The sequence below is a fragment of the Haliotis cracherodii genome, unplaced genomic scaffold (genome assembly GCF_022045235.1).
Source record: "Haliotis cracherodii isolate W230 unplaced genomic scaffold, xgHalCrac1.p SCAF_14, whole genome shotgun sequence".
In the NCBI taxonomy this organism is placed as follows: Eukaryota; Metazoa; Mollusca; class Gastropoda; order Lepetellida; family Haliotidae; genus Haliotis; species Haliotis cracherodii.
Genome location: NW_027266269.1, coordinates 36,181,049 through 36,204,441, shown reverse-complemented (window position 1 = coordinate 36,204,441; position 23,393 = coordinate 36,181,049). Strand labels below are relative to the sequence as shown.

Sequence of the window (23,393 nt, the reverse complement as noted above, 5' to 3'; positions counted from 1 at the left end):
CAGGATCATTAAAAATTCGGTGTTTTTTTCTGTAGTGAGGCTAGGCACACAATTTCATAAAAACATCCCAAAAAGATTCCTAACTTTTTTTGTTCAGTAGATACTAAACCAATGAGTAGATATAACATCAGAAACATAGTTTCACATCTTTGGTTATTTTCAAACTTGTAAGGAAGTATACCCAAGGCAACATCGTCATGAATTGGAGCCTTATTACAGTGAGTTGGGTTGGGCACCGCACTGATCGGCATTTCAGTTGTCTCATGGTATGTCGTCATGAGGAGGGAGTGAGTGAGTGAGTGAGTTGGGTTTAACGTGGCTTTTAACATTATTCCAGTTATATCACGGCGTGTCAGTTTAATGTGGGAGGAAAGCCCGAAGTGATGCAGGTCTCAGACGTTTACCCAAGAGCACGGGCATTGTGCTGACAAACCTAGAAACATAACCGGGGCGAGCTGGGATTCAAACCCACAATCATAGGTTTCTTGGACGACTGGGCCACTCATGCCCCCCCATGAGGAGGGAAGAGAACGACTGTCGTGATGCTAAATACACTGCTAAATTACTTGAAATTCTGTTTCATTAAAACTATCATGTTGTTGATATAGTAAGAATCTAAGGGAGAAGTTGGTTGATTTTCCGTTAGTTTGCAATCTAGAACCAATCTGATTATTAAAACAACAAAGTAAATTCCTCTGGAAAACATGGTCAGTTGTAAACCTTTTCAAAATGAAATATGATGGTATTCCCAAAGACATAAACAAAGGTATAAACGGTGCTACATTTGGGGTTTCAAAATTTCAAGATTCTTGTAATGGCTGCGTCCACATTGGTGGCAGCGACGTTACCGAGAGTGAAACGAAGGTGTCACACGCTGGGGGGAGCTGAGGCATGCAGGTGCATCTGTCAAGTGGGTTTTTGATAACTTAGGGTTTATCTAGACTTGCTCAGAGGCTGCTATTCGGCCCCTAGTTTGCAGCAAATGTTTGTGATTTATAATCCTAAATCATTTGTTTTAAATTTCAGAGAGATATTGTAGGACAGGAACCACAGTTCTCTAGGCAAGAGGACACTGTGAACATGATGCTATTAACCTCCAGGGGTTGTAAATCAATGTATTGTTTTGTTCCTTTTTTAGTTGTTTAACACCGCACTCAGCAATATTCCAGCTGTATGACGGTAGTCGGTAAGAAAATCGAGACTGGACCAGACATCCAGTGACTGACAACATGAGCATCGATCTACGCAATTGAGATACGATAACATGCATCAACCAAGTCAGCGAGTCTGACCACCTGATCCAGTTAGTTGCTTCTAAAAATGAGTTGCTGAAGACGTATTCTACCCCAGTTCTTCACGGGTCAGTTGTGTTGTGGGCCTCGTATCGGGATACAATACTGTATCAGCATGTTGTTACACCACTAATAATGTTATAAAAATGGACAAAATCAAATATTAGCTTTTTCATCAAAATTATTTTTAAAATGTGAAGCAGTAAGCATCTCACATTTTATATTTCCCATCTGCTGTTACAGGATTCACATGAATAGTTGTTAGAACTAGAATGGCCTGTACCCTCATCTAAACATAGCAATGACTTTAACTGTCATGAACTTATGGTCAATGAGAGCCGGGCTGCTAGTGAAATAGCTGGACATGGAAATGTAATAAGTAGTTGATTGTGCGTACAATGAGTCACAGACCAGGTAGACTAGCCTTGCTCCAAGGCTGTACTGAAAGAAAAGTCCATGGATGTGTAGTAATTCTATGCTCCTGATAGGCAAGTGTAGACATGTGGACAGTACAGGGGAATCCAGTCTCTTATAGGGAAAACTTGTGCTTATTTACATCATCTAAAAAATTATGATTTAAACTAATAATTATTGCTGAGAGACCTGAGCAAGTCTACAGGCAGACGTGTGTCGCTATGACAGCCACCCTCTGCTTCTCACAGCAGTTGCCATCACAAAGAGACTCGGTGTTCATGGCTGTGGTGAAATATTAATGCTGAGCCTGGTGACAGTCAGCTCCCTCACCTGTGTGTCACAATATCCATCATGGAACAGTGTTACGAAACAAAAAATCACAGTTGCAGTTTAATGGTCGACTTATTTGTAAAACAAGTAGCTAGTCTAACTCACATCACTGTAACAACCAACAAGGGAAGAAATACCCACAGACAAGGCGCTGTACCTCTAACTCTGAGCACATTCTCGGAAGGGCTGTCAATTAGGGATTCTCAGAACTGCTTCTAACTGGGGGTATATTCTGTTCTAATCAAACCAATCTCTTCTTGTGGAAGTAATGTGACATTCTGACCTAGAAGCATGTAAAGCCTGGCCTCTCCATGGGAACCTCTCGGTTCATTCATGTCGACTCCTACTGGGGCAGCCACACCTCCCAGGCCAACCTTCTTGTGTATCAGCTAGCATACCCACCATAGCAGCATATATATACACACCATAGCAGCATATATATACACACCATAGCAGCATATATACACACCATAACAGCATATATACACACCATAACGACATGCATGGATCGGTTGCCTGTGATATGTAACAATGGGGTGGACTTCCAAACACAAGGGTGCTATACAACGTGTAATACTTAAACACACTGGTGTTATATATGTTGAAAAGACCTGTGTTGATATTACACGTTGCCAGGTCAGTGTCTGATACAGTGCAATAGTGTTACAACGGACTGGTCTTCCGTTTGTCCTAACCCAACATAACCCTGGCCAGGTCAGTGTCTGCTACAGTGCTACAGTCTTACAGTGTTGTTCATGGCCCCTCATTACCCTGGCGGCCTAGTGCGAACATCCCAACACACCTAGCTCCACACACAGTATTGATTGTCTAGGACACAGATGTATACCCCAACACACCTAGCTCCACACACAGTATTGATTGTCTAGGGCATGGATGTATACCCCAACACACCTAGCTCCACACACAGTATTGATTGTCTAGGACATAGATGTATACCCCAACACACCTAGCTCCACACACAGTATTGTCTAGGACATAGATGTATACCCCAAAACACCTGGCTCCACACACAGTAAAGATTGTCTAGGAAATAGATGTATACCCCAACATACCTGGCTCCACACACAGTATTGATTGTCTAGGACATAGATGTATACCCCAACACACCTAGCTCCACACACAGTATTGTCTAGGACATAGATGTATACCCCAAAACACCTGGCTCCACACACAGTAAAGATTGTCTAGGAAATAGATGTATACCCCAACACACCTGGCTCCACACACAGTATTGATTGTCTAGGACATAGATGTATACCCCAACACATCTAGCTCCACACACAGTATTGATTGTCTAGGACATAGATGTATACCCCAACACATCTAGCTCCACACACAGTATTGATTGTCTAGGACATAGATGTATACCCCAACACACCTAGCTCCACACACAGTATTGATTGTCTAGGACATAGATGTATACCCCAACACATCTAGCTCCACACACAGTATTGATTGTCTAGGACATAGATGTATACCTTTATCAGCTGTAGATCACAGCAGTATTAATTCAACTGATCAATAAATCTTAGCAGGTGAGATGTGCTAGTCTGCCAAAGTCTCCCTGATTCTGAGCAAGGCTTGTTTGTGTATAAATGACACGTCAGGGATCAGTGTAGACCAACATTTAGTCTTTGAAATCTTATATTACACAATACCCTTCTCGACTCGAAGATTAAACAAATAATTTTCCCCGATGCTGATTTAATAGAGCTAGCTAGAACTGGCTAGACTTGCTTTTGTATACAAATGGAGATTGTTTTTTTTCATAAAATGAATATATTCAACTGTCATGGTGCAGGACTGGGATGAGAGAGACAGACACCAGGAAGCGATGTCTGCACGGAGAACAGATCACAAAGTCACATGACCCATAAAAGCAATAAACTATTTAGGCCGTGTGTCCCTGCATGCATGGTGGCTTGTACAAGTCCGGGGTGTAAGGCCAGCCCACTGCATCGTGGATGCTCTCAGCCAGGCCTCTCTAACTCTTTCAACACTAGTCAGTTACTGCTGTGACACTGAGTTCCCAGAGACTCTTGTGTGTTAGATGAAGTCTACATTTATCAAGGAAATTATCTGCTTGTAAAACATCATGGCTGCTACGTTATACATCATTCGAAAGGTCTAATCCTACTGTTTATACATATGAAAGCTATGTTCAACAAATTATCTAAATAATATATTTTGACAATTTTTAGCAAAAAAAGATTTCAGAAAATTCACGTATCTATTTATTTTTATTTTTTATTGTATATGTAATTTAAAAAATATTTTATAAAGAAAATAAAATATGCTGACTCCGAGACCACCAGTCCTTCAGGAACAGAACACAACCTCCAGGTTAGTCCACAACACAACCTCCAGACTAGTCCACAACACAATCCTCCAGGCTAGTCCACAACACAACCTCCAGGCTAGTCAACAACAAAACCGCCGAGCTAGACCAGAACACAACCTCAAGGCTAGCCCACAACACAACCTCCAGGCTAGCCAACAACACAACCTCCAGGCTAGACCACATCACTACCACCAGGCTAGTCCACAACACAACCTCCAGGCTAGACCACAACACAATCCTCCAGGCTAGTCCACAAAACAACCTCCAGGCTAGCCTACAACACAACCTCCAGGCTAGCCCACAACACAACCTCCAGGCTAGACCACATCACTACCTCCAGGCTAGACCACATCACTACCTCCAGGCTAGTCCACAACACAACCTCCAGGCGAGACCACAACACAATCCTCCAGGATAGTCCACAAAACAACCTCCAGGCTAGCCTACAACACAACCTCCAGGCTAGCCCACAACACAACCTCCAGGCTAGCCCACAACACAACCTCCAGGCTAGTCCACAACACAACCTCCAGGCTATTCCACAACACAACCTCCAGGCTAGTCAACAACAAAACCGCCGAGCTAGACCACATCAAAACGTCCAGGCTATTCCACAACACAACCTCCAGGCTAGTCCACAACACAACCTCCAGGCTATTCAACAACACAACCTCCAGGCTAGTCAACAACAAACAACCTCCAGGCTAGACCACAACACAATCCTAAAGGCTAGTCCACAAAACAACCTCTAGGCTAGTCAACAACAAAACCGCCGAGCTAGACCAGAACACAACCTCAAGGCTAGCCCACAACACAACCTCCAGGCTAGCCAACAACACAACCTCCAGGCTAGACCACATCACTACCTCCAGGCTAGTCCACAACACAACCTCCAGGCTAGACCACAACACAATCCTCCAGGCTAGTCCACAAAACAACCTCCAGGCTAGCCTACAACACAACCTCCAGGCTAGCCCACAACACAACCTCCAGGCTAGTCCACAACACAACCTCCAGGCCATTCCACAACACAACCTCCAGGCTAGTCCACAACACAACCTCCAGGCTAGTCAACAACAAAACCTCCAGGCTAGACCACAACACAACGTCCAGGCTATTCCACAACCTAACCTCCAGGCTAGTCCACAATACAACCTCCAGGCTAGTCCACAACACAACCTCCATGCTAGTCAACAACACAACCTCCAGGCTAGTCCACAACACAACCTCCAGGCTAGCCTACAACACAACCTCCAGGCTAGACCACAACACAACCTCCAGGCTAGTCCACAACACAACCTCCAGGCTAGCCCACAACACAACCTCCAGGCTAGCCCACAACACAACCTCCAGGCTAGTCCACAACACAACCTCCAGGCTAGTCCACAACACAACCTCCAGGCTAGTCCACAACAAAACCTCCAGGCTAGACCACAACACTACCTCCAGGCTAGTCCACAACACAACCTCAAGGCTAGCCCACAACACAACCTCCAGGCTAGTCCACAACACAACCTGCAGGCTAGCCCACAACACAACCTCCAGGCTAGCCCACAACACAACCTCCAGGCTAGTCCACAACACAACCTCCACACAACCTCCAGGCTAGTCCACAACACAACCTCCAGGCTAGTCCACAATACAACCTCCAGGCTAGTCCACAACACAACATTCAGGCTAGTCCACAACACAACCTCCACACAACCTCCAGGCTAGTCAACAACACAACCTCCAGGCTAGTCCACAACACAACCTCCAGGCTTTTCCACAACACAACATCCATGCTAGTCAACAACACAACATTCAGGCTAGTCCACAACACAACCTCCAGGCTAGTCCACAACACAACCTCCAGGCTAGCCTACAACACAACCTCCAGGCTAGACCACAACACAACCTCCAGGCTAGTCCACAACACAACCTCCAGGCTAGCCCACAACACAACCTCCAGGCTAGCCCACAACACAACCTCCAGGCTAGCCCACAACACAACACAAATACAAACAACATTGTGAGTTCAGAGGGTGCACAGGACACAATACACACTGAGACCGGCCGGCGGCTGCCACCAGTGTCAATAAATCAATGCCTTTGTCACCGATACCGATTCCAAGAATAGCAGCTCTCTAACAACAATCTCCAACACAGCAAGCTCCACAAAAGTCAATACTTTTAGTATGTCACTTCACATGTAAACAGTCCAGAGATTAACTAGACTTAGTTGAAAATTCACATCACGGCCATATCAAGATTTTTCTTTTTCGCAGATAAACCATTGTGAATTTTACAACAAAGGCTAAAAATGGCCCACGTCCCTTATGAAAAGACATTTCGTAAATTTCTCTTGCCATGTGTTTTTCAAGAAACTAGACATAAAGAACATATATCCCTGTGTGTGTGTCTGTGTGCACAGTGCAGCATGTTTGCCTGTAAGTGTGTGTCTGTGTGTGTGTCTGTGTGTGTGTGCTCAGTGCAGCATGTTTGCCTGTGTGTGTGTGTGTGTGTCTGTGTGTGTGTGTGCTCAGTGCAGCATGTTTGCCTGTGTGTGTGTGTGTGTGTGTGTGTGTGTGTGTGTGTGTGTGTGTGTGTGTGTGCTCAGTGCAGCATGTTTGCCTGTGTGTGTGTGTGTGCGTGTGTGTGTGTGATTGAGTGTCTGTGTGTGTGTGCTCAGTGCAGCATGTTTGCCTCTCTGTGTGTGTGTGTGTGTGTGTGTGTGTGTGTGTGTGTGTGTGTGTGTGTGTGCTCCCATAATGTCAGTTGTGAAGCCATTCGTAAGGTTGCACACTCACAAAGCAAGATCCGACGTAAAGTACACAATTTCTAATCTCCGTGAAAAATAATGCTATTCTCCAAATTTCAAGCTGGAAATCACTTGTTTGTCAAGTTTCAAGCAAGAAGTGTGAAGTAGTTCCTCCGGTTGGCACCTCGTGGCGCTGCCCCAATACACAGCGCAAAAATTTAACCAATCAGCTTGACATCATTTGTTCGTAAAATATTAAGACGTGTGAAGTAGTTCCTCCGGCTGGCACCACGTGGCGCTGACACAATACACAGCGGAAAGGGCATACCTTCAATGTACAGAGTCCGTAATCTATTTGGTGAGTTGCATTATCAAAGAATTTGAAGGAATTTCCTCAAGACATGTCTTTCCTCACACAGTTGTTTGGTCTTAAAAATAGGGGACGACACATAAAAAGAGTCACAGTTGTTTTTTTCAGCAACATCAGTTGGAGATACTGTACATAACTTGCAAGAAGATAAAACTCAGCTTTGTTACATTAAAAATGTAAAAACACAACAGTCAAACATGTAATTACAGATATCAAGATAGGACAGTGTACACAGGCCTCCACAGAGTGATAAGTGTTGAGTGGAGATATGTTTAAACAAGTAATGCCTGCTTTCAAACGTCTCCCGTGACAACAGATACCCCAATACAGTGGGTGGGGGGTGGGCGACGGGTGGTTTAGGCTGGTTTGGGGCTTGGAGTTAGGGGAGGGGTTGGAGTTAGGGCAATATTTCTAAAAAAACCTGCAACTCAAAATCAAACTTTGCACGAGAAGGACGCCATGACATAGCTGTTAAGATACAGGGCTCACAAACGTATCAGTTACAAAAGTGAAAAAAAACCGTGTTTTCAGAAAATCCAAATATTGATATCAGACTTCACACTGCACCTCTTCTACGGGTATAAAAAGTGTTCACCAAGTTTGAAAAGATTCTAGGGAGTAGTTTTAAAGTTACAGGTCATACACAAAAATTTCCTCGGGATGACTGACAGAAGAAAGGATGGACTGAATTCCTTGGTATACCGATAACCCTTTCAGATCGGGGGTATAAACAGCCTCAGAAAAGTGACCTCGAGCCAAGGCCTCAGAACCGTGACCTTGGACCAAAGGGACATAGAAGAAGCTCACCTTGCCAGTTGTCTGTGTTTTCATCGCCAGTCTGTTCACGACTCAGATCGAAATCATCTGACTGACGCGATGAACATCGTGATACGTGTGAACTTGGACTCTGAAAAATACAAATGAAAAATGGATCAAGTCTGGTGTTGTAACTTAAACTAATGTTTTGCTGAGATAATAAGTTACTAAGTTACTAAGTGAACGACCAGCCGCCATCCTGATGTAATCGCCCAGTTGAGCACTGAATGAGTGTCGTCCTTCACATGTCAGTTACATCCTGGGCCCTGGGAGGGGGACCTCCTCAGCCTTCATGACAGGCATCTACACAGGTGTAGAGGAACCCAGCATCAAAATAGAGTTGAACCAGGATTCGAACCATGAACAAAATATTCAGGTGCAGAATTGTCCTCTGCTCTATGTAAAAGGGGACATAACTCTGTAAGCTGAAACACACCTCCTCTGCTCTATGTTTAAGGGGACATAACTCTGCGAGCTGCAACACACCTCTGCTCTATGTAAAAGGGGACATAACTCTGTGAGCGGCAACACACCTCCTCTGCTCTATGTTTAAGGGGACATAACTCTGCGAGCTGCAACACACCTCCTCTTCTCTATAGAAAAGGGGACATAACCCTGCGAGCTGCAACACACCTCCTCTGCTCTACGTTTAAGGGGACATAACTCTGTGAGCTACAACACTCCTCCTCTGTTCCATGTAAAAAGGGGATATAACTCTGTGAGCTACAACACTCCTCCTCTGTTCTAGTCCCAGCAAGTTGCACCTTGTGAATAGTTTGGAAATTTTCAACAGATATTTTATACTTTGTCAACATTGGCAAAATAGGAATTCCTTTTGGTCGATGTGTTTGTTTGTTTGTTTGTTTGTTTGTTTGTTAGTTGTTTAACACCACACATAGCAATATTCACGAGTCTTCACAGGTCTATTGGTCGATGTGAAGAAGAGACCTCAATCCTAAAATTTCACAAACCAGACATAACCTCTTAACACTAGAACAAGATAATATTTCACTTATACCACAACGTGCAAGTGCACAGATATGGCAGCTTGAACTAGTCCAGACTATGGCTGGATTTGTAATGATAGCCCACTGAGATACTACGGCACAGTTTAACATGGATACTCTACGCAGACACATTCCACAGACTGAGCTGACCAGTTTTACCCTCATAATGCAGACCACCAAGCAGGGTAACACGTACCATCTTCAATGTCTTTTGGTAAGATGCAGAAAGGGAATAAAAAAGCAGACACTCAATCCACTAGACCGAGACAGAGGTGGTCTCGGGATAGACTCTCTTTCGACTAGACCAGGACAGAGGAGGTCTTTAACAGTATTCCAGTTATATCACGGCATGTCAGCTTAACTGCTTAATGTGGGAGGAAAGCCCGAAGTGATGCAGGTCTTAGACATTTACCACTTCAGTGAAACCTACGAGCACGGGTATGGTGCTGACAAACCTAGAAACGTTAGAAACATTATCTTGGGGGAACCGGGATTCGAACCCACAATCAATGGCTTCAGTCGTGCCCAAGGGATGCAACTCGCGGCGCCTCAGACAACCGGGCCACCTGAGCCCCTGTAAGTCGTTGTTATGTAACACTCGATATACAGTGAGTGAGTGAGTGAGAGAGAGAGAGAGAGAGAGAGAGAGAGAGGGAGGGAGGGAGGGTGGGTGGGTGAGTGAGTGAGAGTGAGTGAGTGAGTGAGCGAGTGAAAGAATGGGAATTGGGCCTATGGTACAGTACTTCAATTATTTCTTGTCAGTTTAATGTGAGACAAAAGCACAACCCGATGCATGTTCAGGTGTGTTAAGGGCTGACAATCCGAGTGCAGGGCACTGGATTGGAAACACACTTATATACACAAAGAAAAAAGTTGAGCACACCCTAATATATACTCAACAACAAAAGTTCATATAATCATAATCTACAGGGTGCGAATTTCCCTGAATCATGGACGGTTGGCATAATTGTCCCCATCCATAAACATGGTGATATTAACAATACCAATAACAACCGAGGTATAACACTTTTAACATTGTTTAAGCGTCTTTAGTAAATTGTTCATATACATTATAAATAAAAGATTACAGAATTGGGCAGATGTAATGGAAAAATCAGTGAAGCACAAGCTGGTTTTTGACAGGAATATTCTACCATATTTTTACACTACAGAGTCTAATAGAGAAATGTCTTAGTAAAAGAGGTGGAAAATGTTTTATGCACTTTTCGTTGATTTTTCAAAGGTGTTTGACAGAGTACATAGAACAAAACTATGGACACTGTTAAAATCGCACGGAATTAGCTTGAAAATGAGTAATCTTTTGAGAAGTATATACACCAATGTCAAAGCCTGCGTGAGACTAATAACGAACTGTCAGAAAGTTTTACTATTGATTTAGGTGTTTGACAAGGCTGTATAATGATTACGTTTCTATTTTCCTTTTTCATTAATGAATTAGCTACTCAAATACAAGAAAATTGCTCCCATGGTATACAGTTACATCCAGATCTTACAGAATTATTTCTGTTGCCCTATGCAGATGATGTCATACATTTCTCCTCGACAGTGATTGGTTTGCAAAGGCAAATTAATGAACTTGAAAAATTCTGTAAAGAATCAAACTAAGTTGTAAATAGAGAAAAAACATGAGTTTGCCACTAACGTGGCTATATCCCTCGCTCCTGTTGCAGAATTTATGACATAATTAAATCTAAACAAGCCATAACCTTTTTTAACTGAGGTGGAACTGTCATGGAAATTGTCAAAAAAAGAAGAGAAGACCAGGACAGAGAAGGTCTCTGGGGAGACTCTCTATCCACTAGACTGAGACAGAGGTGGTCTTGGGGAGACTCTCTATCCACTAGACCGAGACAGAGGTGGTCTTGGGGAGACTCTCTATCCACAAGACCGAGACAGAGGTGATCTTGGGGAGACTCTCTATCCACTAGACCGAGACAGAGGTGGTCTTGGGGAGACTCTCAATCCACTAGACCGAGAGAGAGGTGATCTTGGGGAGACTCTCTATCCACTAGACCGAGACAGAGGTGGTCTTGGGGAGACTCTCTATCCACTAGACCGAGACAGAGGTGGTCTTCGGGAGACTCTCTATCCACTAGACCGAGACAGAGGAAGTCTCCCCAAGACCGAGACAGAGGTGGTCTTGAGGAGATTCTCTATCCACTAGACTGAGACAGAGGTGGTCTTGGGAGACTCTCTATCCACTAGACTGAGACAGAGGTCGTCTTGTGGAGACTCTCTATCCACTAGACTGAGACAGAAGTTGTCTCAGGGTAGACTCTGTATCCACTAGACCGAGACAGAGGTGGTCTTGGGGAGACTCTCTACCCACTGGACGGGGACAGAGGTTGTCTCCAGGCAGACTCCCTGCCCACTGGACGGGGACAGAGGTTGTCTCCAGGCAGACTCTCTACCCACTAGACCGAGACGGAGGTGGTCTTGGGGAGACTCTCTATCCACTAGACCGAGACAAAGGTGGTCTTGGGGAGACTCTCTATCCACTAGACCGAGACAGAGGTGGTCTTGGGGAGACTCTCTATCCACAAGACCGAGACAGAGGTGGTCTTGGGGAGACTCTCTATCCACTAGACCAAGACAGAGGTGATCTTGGGGAGACTCTCTATCCACTAGACCGAGACAGAGGTGGTCTTGGGGAGACTCTCTATCCACTAGACCGAGACAGAGGTGGTCTTCGGGAGACTCTCTATCCACTAGACCGAGACAGAGGAAGTCTCCCCAAGACCGAGATAGAGGTGGTCTTGGGGAGACTCTCTATCCAGTAGACTGAGACAGAGGTGGTCTTGGGAGACTCTCTATCCACTAGACTGAGACAGAGGTGGTCTTGTGGAGACTCTCTATCCGCTAGACTGAGACAGAGGTGGTCTCAGGGTAGACTCTGTATCCACTAGACCGAGACAGAGGTGGTCTTGGGGAGACTCTCTATCCACTGGACGGGGACAGTGGTTGTCTCCAGGCAGACTCCCTGCCCACTGGACGGGGACAGAGGTTGTCTCCAGGCAGACTCTCTACCCACTGGACGGGGACAGAGGTTGTCTCCAGGCAGACTCTCTACCCACTGGATGGGGACAGAGGTGGTCTCCAGGCAGACTCTCTACCCACTGGACGGGGACAGAGGTTGTCTCCAGGCAGACTCTTTACCCACTGGACGGGGACAGAGGTGGTCTCCAGGCAGACTCTCTACCCACTGGACGGGGACAGAGGTTGTCTCCAGGCAGACTCTCTACCCACTGGATGGGGACAGAGGTTATCTTCAGGCAGACTCTCTACCCACTGGATGGAGACAGAGGTGGTCTCCAGGCAGACTCTACCCACTGGACGGAGACAGAGGTGGTCTCCAGGCAGACTCTCTACCCACTGGACGGAGACAGAGGTGGTCTCCAGGCAGACTCTCTACCCACTGGACGGGGACAGAGGTTGTCTCCAGGCAGACTCTCTACCCACTGGACGGGGACAGAGGTGGTCTCCAGGCAGACTCTACCCACTGGACGGAGACAGAGTTTGTCTTCAGGCAGACTCTCTACCCACTGGACGGAGACAGAGGTGGTCTCCAGGCAGACTCTCTATCCACTGGACGGGGACAGAGGTTGTCTCCAGGCAGACTCTCTACCCACTGGACGGAGCCAGAGGTGGTCTCCAGGCAGACTCTACACACTGGACGGAGATAGAGGTGGTCTCCAGGCAGACTGTCTACCCACTGGACGGAGACACAAAGAGAATCCCCATCATGTCTATTTACAAACAACGCAACAACAACGACAACAAAAACAACAATGTATCATCAACCACTACAGAATCAGGGTGACCTAACAGCCATGACTCAACTCAACATACACGTGTTGACAGCCGGCACTATTGTTGTGCCACCATACCTCTACAGTCAGTGAAAAAAACAAAGACAAATATTTCAGATAAACATATCCCCGACAAAGATTTAAATAAAAACTCACTGCATTTCACATAGATAACCTTTTTGACTTACTTCGAGAAACTGTTCCAAGTGGTGGGGTGACATGTAGTTCACTGATAAGGACCACTATCAAGGAAGAGGCTTTAAGGCAGAGTTTTAACATTAGGGCACCTGCATCACTTCAGCCTTTCCTCCCACATTAAGCTAACTCTGCCATATAACTGTAATACTGTTAAAACTAATAAAAGAGGCGGTTAACCCTTCTCACTCACTCACTCAATACAAGGGCACAGAATCAGCCAGTGATTCATCTACATGGAGGCAGAGCTAAACAAATACATACCATACGCAAAATAATCATCATTACGCAAATATCTTAGGTTGTTTTGCGTGCAAATATGAATGAAATTATGACAGCGCTCCATATTAATATTCCAGCTGGATTACCCAATGAGGATGTTTCATGTATTTACCAGTGCAGGTATCAACATGATCAAATACACAAGACAGGAACTGAGTCCAAAAGCATAAATTGTCACCAGAAACAACATTTTCTGCAGAAATATTTTTGTGGTTGGTTATTATTGGTTCAAAAATACTCAACAGATCTAACATGCAACATACCATATTCGACGTTACAAGCGCCCCGCTCTAATAAGCGCCCAAGGCGATTTTCGCTAATAAATTATCTAGTAAACAATCCCAATTAGCACCCCTTTGGATTGATCAGTGCACACAAGACTTATTTATTCGTTTATAATATGCACTCATATGTTATATGCACCCTTAATTATGTGCAATTAAATTCTGGAAAAATATATCTGTTGTATATCAACATTTCAGGCTGTCAGAATAAACCAGGAAATTTACGATCTTCCAACTGTGTTTTTTTTTTTCCACCAAAATAAAATTCTAATAAGAGCTCCCTATTTCTAATTTTGAGAGCGCCCTCGGCACTTAATAAGTCGAATACGGTAAGTCCAATAATCTTGAATCCCCATTTCAGGGTTATCCCAGCAGAGTGAGGAACCGAAAAGCCAAGAACATGACCAAGGCGAAGTGGGACTCGAACATGCGATCATGGGTTGAAATCGTGTCAAAGGGAGGCAACTCTACCCAGCAAATTGTAAACCTTAGACAACTGGGCCACCCGTGCCCCTGAACCACACAGCACCAGCACTGAGTGTGTCTACTGTCACCTATAGCACCAGCACTGAGTGTGTCTACTGTCACCAATAGCACCAGCACTGAGTGTGTCTACTGTCACCTATAGCACCAGCACTGAGTGTGTCTACTGTCACCTATAGCACCAGCACTGAGTGTGTCTACTGTCACCAATAGCACCAGCACTGAGTGTGTCTACTGTCACCTACAGCACCAGCACTGAGTGTGTCTACTATCACCTACAGCACCAGCACTGAGTGTGTCTACTGTCACCAATAGCACCAGCACTGAGTGTGTCTACTATCACCTATAGCACCAGCACTGAGTGTGTCTACTATCACCTATAGCACCAGCACTGAGTGTGTCTACTATCACCTACAGCACCAGCACTGAGTGTGTCTACTGTCACCTACAGCACCAGCACTGAGTGTGTCTACTATCACCTATAGCACCAGCACTGAGTGTGTCTACTGTCACCTATAGCACCAGCACTGAGTGTGTCTACTATCACCTATAGCACCAGCACTGAGTGTGTCTACTATCACCTACAGCACCAGCACTGAGTGTGTCTACTGTCACCTACAGCACCAGCACTGAGTGTGTCTACTATCACCTATAGCACCAGCACTGAGTGTGTCTACTATCACCTATAGCACCAGCACTGAGTGTGTCTACTATCACCTACAGCACCAGCACTGAGTGTGTCTACTGTCACCTACAGCACCAGCACTGACTGTGTCTACTGTCACCTACAGCACCAGCACTGAGTGTGTCTACTGTCACCTATATTTCACAAACTGGTATCAGACCCACTACTTTAGCTGGCTCCCAGCTTTGTTTGACAACAATAGGACCCTGGGTCATTTCAATGCCCTACAAGCATGACAAGCACCTGCTGGAGTGAGGCATACAATGACACTCTATTGCTTGTGGGTTATTGATAGTTGCCCTAGTGGGCTTGATTTAAATATCTTCCACCCTGAGTTCATCATGTCATTGTGACTGACAGACTTATTATGGCAACAGGCGGCGGTCGCCCTGTAAATACTGCAGTCAACAGGCGGTGGTCGCCCTGTAAATACTGCAGTCAACAGGCAGCAGGTGCTCAGGCATAAACACACCTACATTTGGGAGGTTTTTTACACTCATTATTTGTCTTCGAACTCAACCAGGGACAGAAGAAAGAAGGTTATGAAATTTCAATTTCATTTCAAAGTAATTTTGACAGGAAAATGATTTTGGATATGAGAATAAAATTTTATGCATTTATACAGAATAATGATCTCCACTGCTGGTGAATACAGAATAATGATCTCCACTGCTGGTGATTACAGAATAATGATCTCCACCACTGCTAGTGAATACAGAATAATGATCTCCACTGCTAGTGAATACAGAATAATGATCTCCACTGCTTCTGAATACAGAATAATGATCTCCACTGCTAGGGAATACAGACTAATGATCTTCACTGCTGGGGAATACAGAATAATGATCTCCACTGCTGGGGAATACAGAATAATTATCTCCACTGCTCACGAATACAGAATAAATTACCTCCACTGCTGGGGAATACAGAATAATGATCTCCACTGCTGGGGAATACAGAATGATTATCTCCACTGCTCACGAATACAGAATAAATTACCTCCACTGCTGGGGAATACAGAATAATGATCTCCACTGCTGGGGAATACATTATAATTATCTCCAATGCTGGTGAATACAGAATAATTATCTCCACTGCTGGGGAATACAGAATAATTATCTCCAATGCTGGTGAATACAGAATAATTATCTCCACTGCTGGGGAATACAGAATAATTGGTTGCCTTGACGTAAGGAAGAATGTAATAGCAGAGGCTCGATGATGAGCTGATGAAATTTATGACTACTTTGAAGATGTGGAGCAGACTGAGGATGATGGGGTGTCAGCTGCCTTTCCACATTTCCTCGTTGATCCAGTCAAGAATTTCTTGTTCCGCTGTCAAAGTCACCCGATATTTTGGTTTGAGAACGAAATGACCTGAGCCAGCGATTATTTCGCTTGCAAGCGGCTGAAAGTTAGCGCAGTTGATTCAGTTGAAATAATGCTAACATTAAATCGAGAATCCACCGGGAGGCATAACAAAACTGAATACATAAGTAGTCTAAATAATAAGTAGTCTAAATACTATCTGCCAGACAGTCGGACAAGTGGAGGTCACTTTCATGAAGGCCGCTAGAAAAGTTACCAGTCTTGGGCCTGAGGGCAGGTAGGTATTTCAGACACTGCTTCACAGTAGCGCGATCTCCGAGGGGACTGAGGAGAATACTTTTGTCCAGCAACCTCATGCAGTGAGCCCTGCAACCTCATGCAGTGTGTACAGCAACCTCATGCAGTGTGCCCTGCAACCTAATGCAGTGAGTCCTGCAACCTCATGCAGTGAGTCCTGCAACCTAATGCAGGTAGTCCTGCAACCTAATGCAGGTAGTCCTGCAACCTCATGCAGTGAGTCCTGCAACCTAATGCAGGTAGTCCTGCAACCTCATGCAGTGAGTCCTGCAACCTAATGCAGGTAGTCCTGCAACCTAATGCAGGAAGTCCTGCAACCTCATGCAGAGAACCCTGCAACCTCATGCAGTGTGTACAGCAACCTCATGCAGTGTGCCCTGCAACCTCATGCAGGTAGTCCTGCAACCTCATGCAGTGAGTCCTGCAACCTAATGCAGTGAGTCCTGCAACCTCATGCAGGTAGTCCTGCAACCTAATGCAGGTAGTCCTGCAACCTCATGCAGTGAGTCCTGCAACCTAATGCAGGTAGTCCTGCAACCTAATGCAGGTAGTCCTGCAACCTCATGCAGTGACTCCTGCAACCTCATGCAGGTAGTCCTGCAACCTCATGCAGTGAGCCCTGCAACCTCATGCAGTGAGTCCTGCAACCTCATGCAGTGAGTACAGCAACCTCATGCAGTGAGTCCTGCAACCTCATGCAGTGAGTCCTGCAACCTCATGCAGTGAGTCCTGCAACCTAATGCAGGTAGTCCTGCAACCTCATGCAGGTAGTCCTGCAACCTCATGCAGGTAGTCCTGCAACCTCATGCAGTGAGCCCTGCAACATCATGCAGTGAGTCCTGCAACCTCATGCAGGTAGTCCTGCAACCTCATGCAGTGAGCCCTGCAACATCATGCAGTGAGTCCTGCAACCTAATGCAGGTAGTCCTGCAACCTCATGCAGTGAGTCCTGCAACCTAATGCAGTGAGTCCTGCAATCTCATGCAGTGAGTACAGCAATCTCATGCAGTGAGCCCTGTAACCTCATGCAGTGAGTCCTGCAACCTCATGCAGTGAGTACAGCAATCTCATGCAGTGAGTCCTGCAACCTCATGCAGTGAATCCTGCAACCTAATGCAGTGAGTACAGCAACCTAATGCAGTGAGTCCTGCAATCTCATGCAGTGAGTCCTGCAACCTCATGCAGTGAATCCTGCAACCTAATGCAGTGAGTACAGCAACCTAATGCAGTGAGTACAGCAATCTCATGCAGTGAGTCCTGCAACCTCATGCAGTGAATCCTGCAACCTAATGCAGGTAGTCCTGCAACCTCATGCAGTGAATCCTGCAACCTAATGCAGTGAGTCCTGCAATCTCATGCAGTGAGTACAGCAATCTCAAGCAGTGAACCCTGCAACCTCATGCAGTGAGTACAGCAACCTCATGCAGTGAGTACAGCAACCTCATGCAGTGAGTCCTGCAACCTCATGCAGTGAGTACAGCAACCTCATGCAGAGAACCCTGCAACCTCATGCAGTGAGTCCTGCAATCTCATGCAGTGAGTCCTGCAACCTCATGCAGTGAGTACAGCAACCTCATGCAGAGAACCCTGCAACCTCATGCAGTGAGTCCTGCAATCTCATGCAGTGAGTACAGCAATCTCATGCAGTGAGTCCTGCAACCTCATGCAGTGAGTACAGCAACCTCATGCAGTGAGTACAGCAATCTCATGCAGTGAGTCCTGCAACCTCATGCAGTGAGTACAGCAACCTCATGCAGAGAACCCTGCAACCTCATGCAGTGAGTCCTGCAACCTCATGCAGTGAGTCCTGCAACCTCATGCAGTGAGTACAGCAACCTCATGCAGAGAACCCTGCAACCTCATGCAGTGAGTACAGCAACCTCATGCAGTGAGTACAGCAACCTCATGCAGTGAGTACAGCAACCTCATGCAGTGAGTCCTGCAATCTCATGCAGTGAGTACAGCAATCTCATGCAGTGAGTGCTGCAACCTCATGCAGTGAGTACAGCAACCTCATGCAGTGAGTACAGCAACCTCATGCAGTGAGTACAGCAACCTCATGCAGTGAGTACAGCAACCTCATGCAGTGAGTACAGCAACCTCATGCAGTGAGTCCTGCAACCTCATGCAGTGAGTACAGCAACCTCATGCAGAGAACCCTGCAACCTCATGCAGAGAACCCTGCAACCTCATGCAGTGAGTCCTGCAATCTCATGCAGTGAGTACAGCAATCTCATGCAGTGAGTCCTGCAACCTCATGCAGTGAGTACAGCAACCTCATGCAGTGAGTACAGCAACCTCATGCAGTGAGTCCTGCAACCTCATGCAGTGAGTACAGCAACCTCATGCAGAGAACCCTGCAACCTCATGCAGTGAGTCCTGCAACCTCATGCAGTGAGTACAGCAACCTCATGCAGAGAACCCTGCAACCTCATGCAGTGAGTCCTGCAACCTCATGCAGTGAGTCCTGCAACCTCATGCAGTGAGTCCTGCAACCTCATGCAGTGAGTCCTGCAACCTCATGCAGTGAGTACAGCAACCTCATGCAGTGAGTACAGCAACCTCATGCAGTGAGTCCTGCAACCTCATGCAGTGAGTACAGCAACCTCATGCAGTGAGTACAGCAATCTCATGCAGTGAGTGCTGCAACCTCATGCAGTGAGTACAGCAACCTCATGCAGTGAGTACAGCAACCTCATGCAGTGAGTACAGCAACCTCATGCAGTGAGTACAGCAACCTCATGCAGTGAGTCCTGCAACCTCATGCAGTGAGTCCTGCAACCTCATGCAGTGAGTACAGCAACCTCATGCAGAGAACCCTGCAACCTCATGCAGAGAACCCTGCAACCTCATGCAGTGAGTCCTGCAATCTCATGCAGTGAGTACAGCAATCTCATGCAGTGAGTCCTGCAACCTCATGCAGTGAGTACAGCAACCTCATGCAGTGAGTACAGCAACCTCATGCAGTGAGTCCTGCAACCTCATGCAGTGAGTACAGCAACCTCATGCAGAGAACCCTGCAACCTCATGCAGTGAGTCCTGCAACCTCATGCAGTGAGTACAGCAACCTCATGCAGAGAACCCTGCAACCTCATGCAGTGAGTCCTGCAACCTCATGCAGTGAGTCCTGCAACCTCATGCAGTGAGTCCTGCAACCTCATGCAGTGAGTCCTGCAACCTCATGCAGTGAGTACAGCAACCTCATGCAGTGAGTACAGCAACCTCATGCAGTGAGTCCTGCAACCTCATGCAGTGAGTACAGCAACCTCATGCAGTGAGTACAGCAACCTCATGCAGTGAGTACAGCAACCTCATGCAGTGAGTACAGCAACCTCATGCAGTGAGTCCTGCAACCTCATGCAGTGAGTACAGCAACCTCATGCAAGGAGTCCTGCAATCTCATGCAGTGAGTACAGCAATCTCATGCAGTGAGTCCTGCAACCTCATGCAGTGAGTACAGCAACCTCATGCAGTGAGTACAGCAATCTCATGCAGTGAGTCCTGCAACCTCATGCAGTGAGTACAGCAACCTCATGCAGAGAGTACAGCAACCTCATGCAGTGAGTACAGCAACCTCATGCAGTGAGTCCTGCAACCTCATGCAGTGAGTACAGCAACCTCAGGCAGTGAGCCCTGTAACCTCATGCAGTGAATCCTGCAACCTAATGCAGTGAGTCCTGCAACCTCATGCAGTGAGTACAGCAACCTCATGCAGTGAGTCCTGCAACCTCATGCAGTGAGTCCTGCAACCTCAGGCAGTGAGCCCTGTAACCTCATGCAGTGAATCCTGCAACCTAATGCAGTGAGTCCTGCAACCTCATGCAGTGAGTACAGCAACCTCATGCAGTGAGTACAGCAATCTCATGCAGTGAGTCCTGCAACCTCATGCAGTGAGTACAGCAACCTCATGCAGTGAGTACAGCAATCTCATGCAGTGAGTACAGCAATCTCATGCAGTGAGTCCTGCAACCTCATGCAGTGAATCCTGCAACCTAATGCAGTGAGTACAGCAACCTAATGCAGTGAGTCCTGCAATCTCATGCAGTGAGTCCTGCAACCTCATGCAGTGAATCCTGCAACCTAATGCAGTGAGTACAGCAACCTAATGCAGTGAGTACAGCAATCTCATGCAGTGAGTCCTGCAACCTCATGCAGTGAATCCTGCAACCTAATGCAGGTAGTCCTGCAACCTCATGCAGTGAATCCTGCAACCTAATGCAGTGAGTCCTGCAATCTCATGCAGTGAGTACAGCAATCTCATGCAGTGAACCCTGCAACCTCATGCAGTGAGTACAGCAACCTCATGCAGTGAGTACAGCAACCTCATGCAGTGAGTCCTGCAACCTCATGCAGTGAGTACAGCAACCTCATGCAGAGAACCCTGCAACCTCATGCAGTGAGTCCTGCAATCTCATGCAGTGAGTCCTGCAACCTCATGCAGTGAGTACAGCAACCTCATGCAGAGAACCCTGCAACCTCATGCAGTGAGTCCTGCAATCTCATGCAGTGAGTACAGCAATCTCATGCAGTGAGTCCTGCAACCTCATGCAGTGAGTACAGCAACCTCATGCAGTGAGTACAGCAATCTCATGCAGTGAGTCCTGCAACCTCATGCAGTGAGTACAGCAACCTCATGCAGAGAACCCTGCAACCTCATGCAGTGAGTCCTGCAACCTCATGCAGTGAGTCCTGCAACCTCATGCAGTGAGTACAGCAACCTCATGCAGAGAACCCTGCAACCTCATGCAGTGAGTACAGCAACCTCATGCAGTGAGTACAGCAACCTAATGCAGTGAGTACAGCAACCTCATGCAGTGAGTCCTGCAATCTCATGCAGTGAGTACAGCAATCTCATGCAGTGAGTCCTGCAACCTCATGCAGTGAGTACAGCAACCTCATGCAGTGAGTACAGCAACCTCATGCAGTGAGTACAGCAACCTCATGCAGTGAGTACAGCAACCTCATGCAGTGAGTACAGCAACCTCATGCAGTGAGTCCTGCAACCTCATGCAGTGAGTACAGCAACCTCATGCAGAGAACCCTGCAACCTCATGCAGAGAACCCTGCAACCTCATGCAGTGAGTCCTGCAATCTCATGCAGTGAGTACAGCAATCTCATGCAGTGAGTCCTGCAACCTCATGCAGTGAGTACAGCAACCTCATGCAGTGAGTACAGCAACCTCATGCAGTGAGTCCTGCAACCTCATGCAGTGAGTACAGCAACCTCATGCAGAGAACCCTGCAACCTCATGCAGTGAGTCCTGCAACCTCATGCAGTGAGTACAGCAACCTCATGCAGTGAGTCCTGCAACCTCATGCAGTGAGTACAGCAACCTCATGCAGTGAGTACAGCAACCTCATGCAGTGAGTACAGCAACCTCATGCAGTGAGTCCTGCAACCTCATTCAGTGAGTACAGCAATCTCATGCAGTGAGTCCTGCAACCTCATGCAGTGAGTACAGCAACCTCATGCAGTGAGTACAGCAATCTCATGCAGTGAGTCCTGCAACCTCATGCAGTGAGTACAGCAACCTCATGCAGAGAGTACAGCAACCTCATGCAGTGAGTACAGCAACCTCATGCAGTGAGTCCTGCAACCTCATGCAGTGAGTACAGCAACCTCAGGCAGTGAGCCCTGTAACCTCATGCAGTGAATCCTGCAACCTAATGCAGTGAGTCCTGCAACCTCATGCAGTGAGTACAGCAACCTCATGCAGTGAGTCCTGCAACCTCATGCAGTGAGTCCTGCAACCTCAGGCAGTGAGCCCTGTAACCTCATGCAGTGAATCCTGCAACCTAATGTAGTGAGTCCTGCAACCTCATGCAGTGAGTACAGCAACCTCATGCAGTGAGTCCTGCAACCTCATGCAGTGAGTACTGTAACCTCATGCAGTGAATCCTGCAACCTCATGCAGTGAGTACAGCAACCTCATGCAGTGAGTCCTGCAACCTCATGCAGTGAGTACAGCAATCTCATGCAGTGAGTCCTGCAACCTCATGCAGTGAGTACAGCAATCTCATGCAGTGAGTCCTGCAACCTCATGCAGTGAGTACAGCAACCTCATGCAGTGAGTACAGCAACCTCATGCAGTGAGTCCTGCAACCTCATGCAGTGAATCCTGCAACCTAATGCAGTGAGTCCTGCAATCTCATGCAGTGAGTACAGCAATCTCATGCAGTGAACCCTGCAACCTCATGCAGTGAGTACAGCAACCTCATGCAGTGAGTACAGCAACCTCATGCAGTGAGTCCTGCAACCTCATGCAGTGAGTACAGCAACCTCATGCAGAGAACCCTGCAACCTCATGCAGTGAGTCCTGCAATCTCATGCAGTGAGTCCTGCAACCTCATGCAGTGAGTACAGCAACCTCATGCAGAGAACCCTGCAACCTCATGCAGTGAGTCCTGCAATCTCATGCAGTGAGTACAGCAATCTCATGCAGTGAGTCCTGCAACCTCATGCAGTGAGTACAGCAACCTCATGCAGTGAGTACAGCAATCTCATGCAGTGAGTCCTGCAACCTCATGCAGTGAGTACAGCAACCTCATGCAGAGAACCCTGCAACCTCATGCAGTGAGTCCTGCAACCTCATGCAGTGAGTACAGCAACCTCATGCAGTGAGTACAGCAACCTCATGCAGAGAACCCTGCAACCTCATGCAGTGAGTACAGCAACC

General features: G+C 46.7%; 1 protein-coding gene across 1 annotated transcript in view; it reads right to left on the bottom strand.

The window, feature by feature from the left end:
- The window catches only part of LOC139461220 (selenocysteine insertion sequence-binding protein 2-like), a 74,042-nt gene that overhangs the window by 23,525 nt on the left and 27,124 nt on the right, over nt 1-23,393 (bottom strand). Inside the window, exon 7 of the mRNA XM_071242828.1 lies at nt 8,316-8,415. Within this exon, the coding sequence (XP_071098929.1) occupies nt 8,316-8,415 (100 nt within the window). The remainder of the gene's footprint in view (nt 1-8,315; nt 8,416-23,393) is intronic.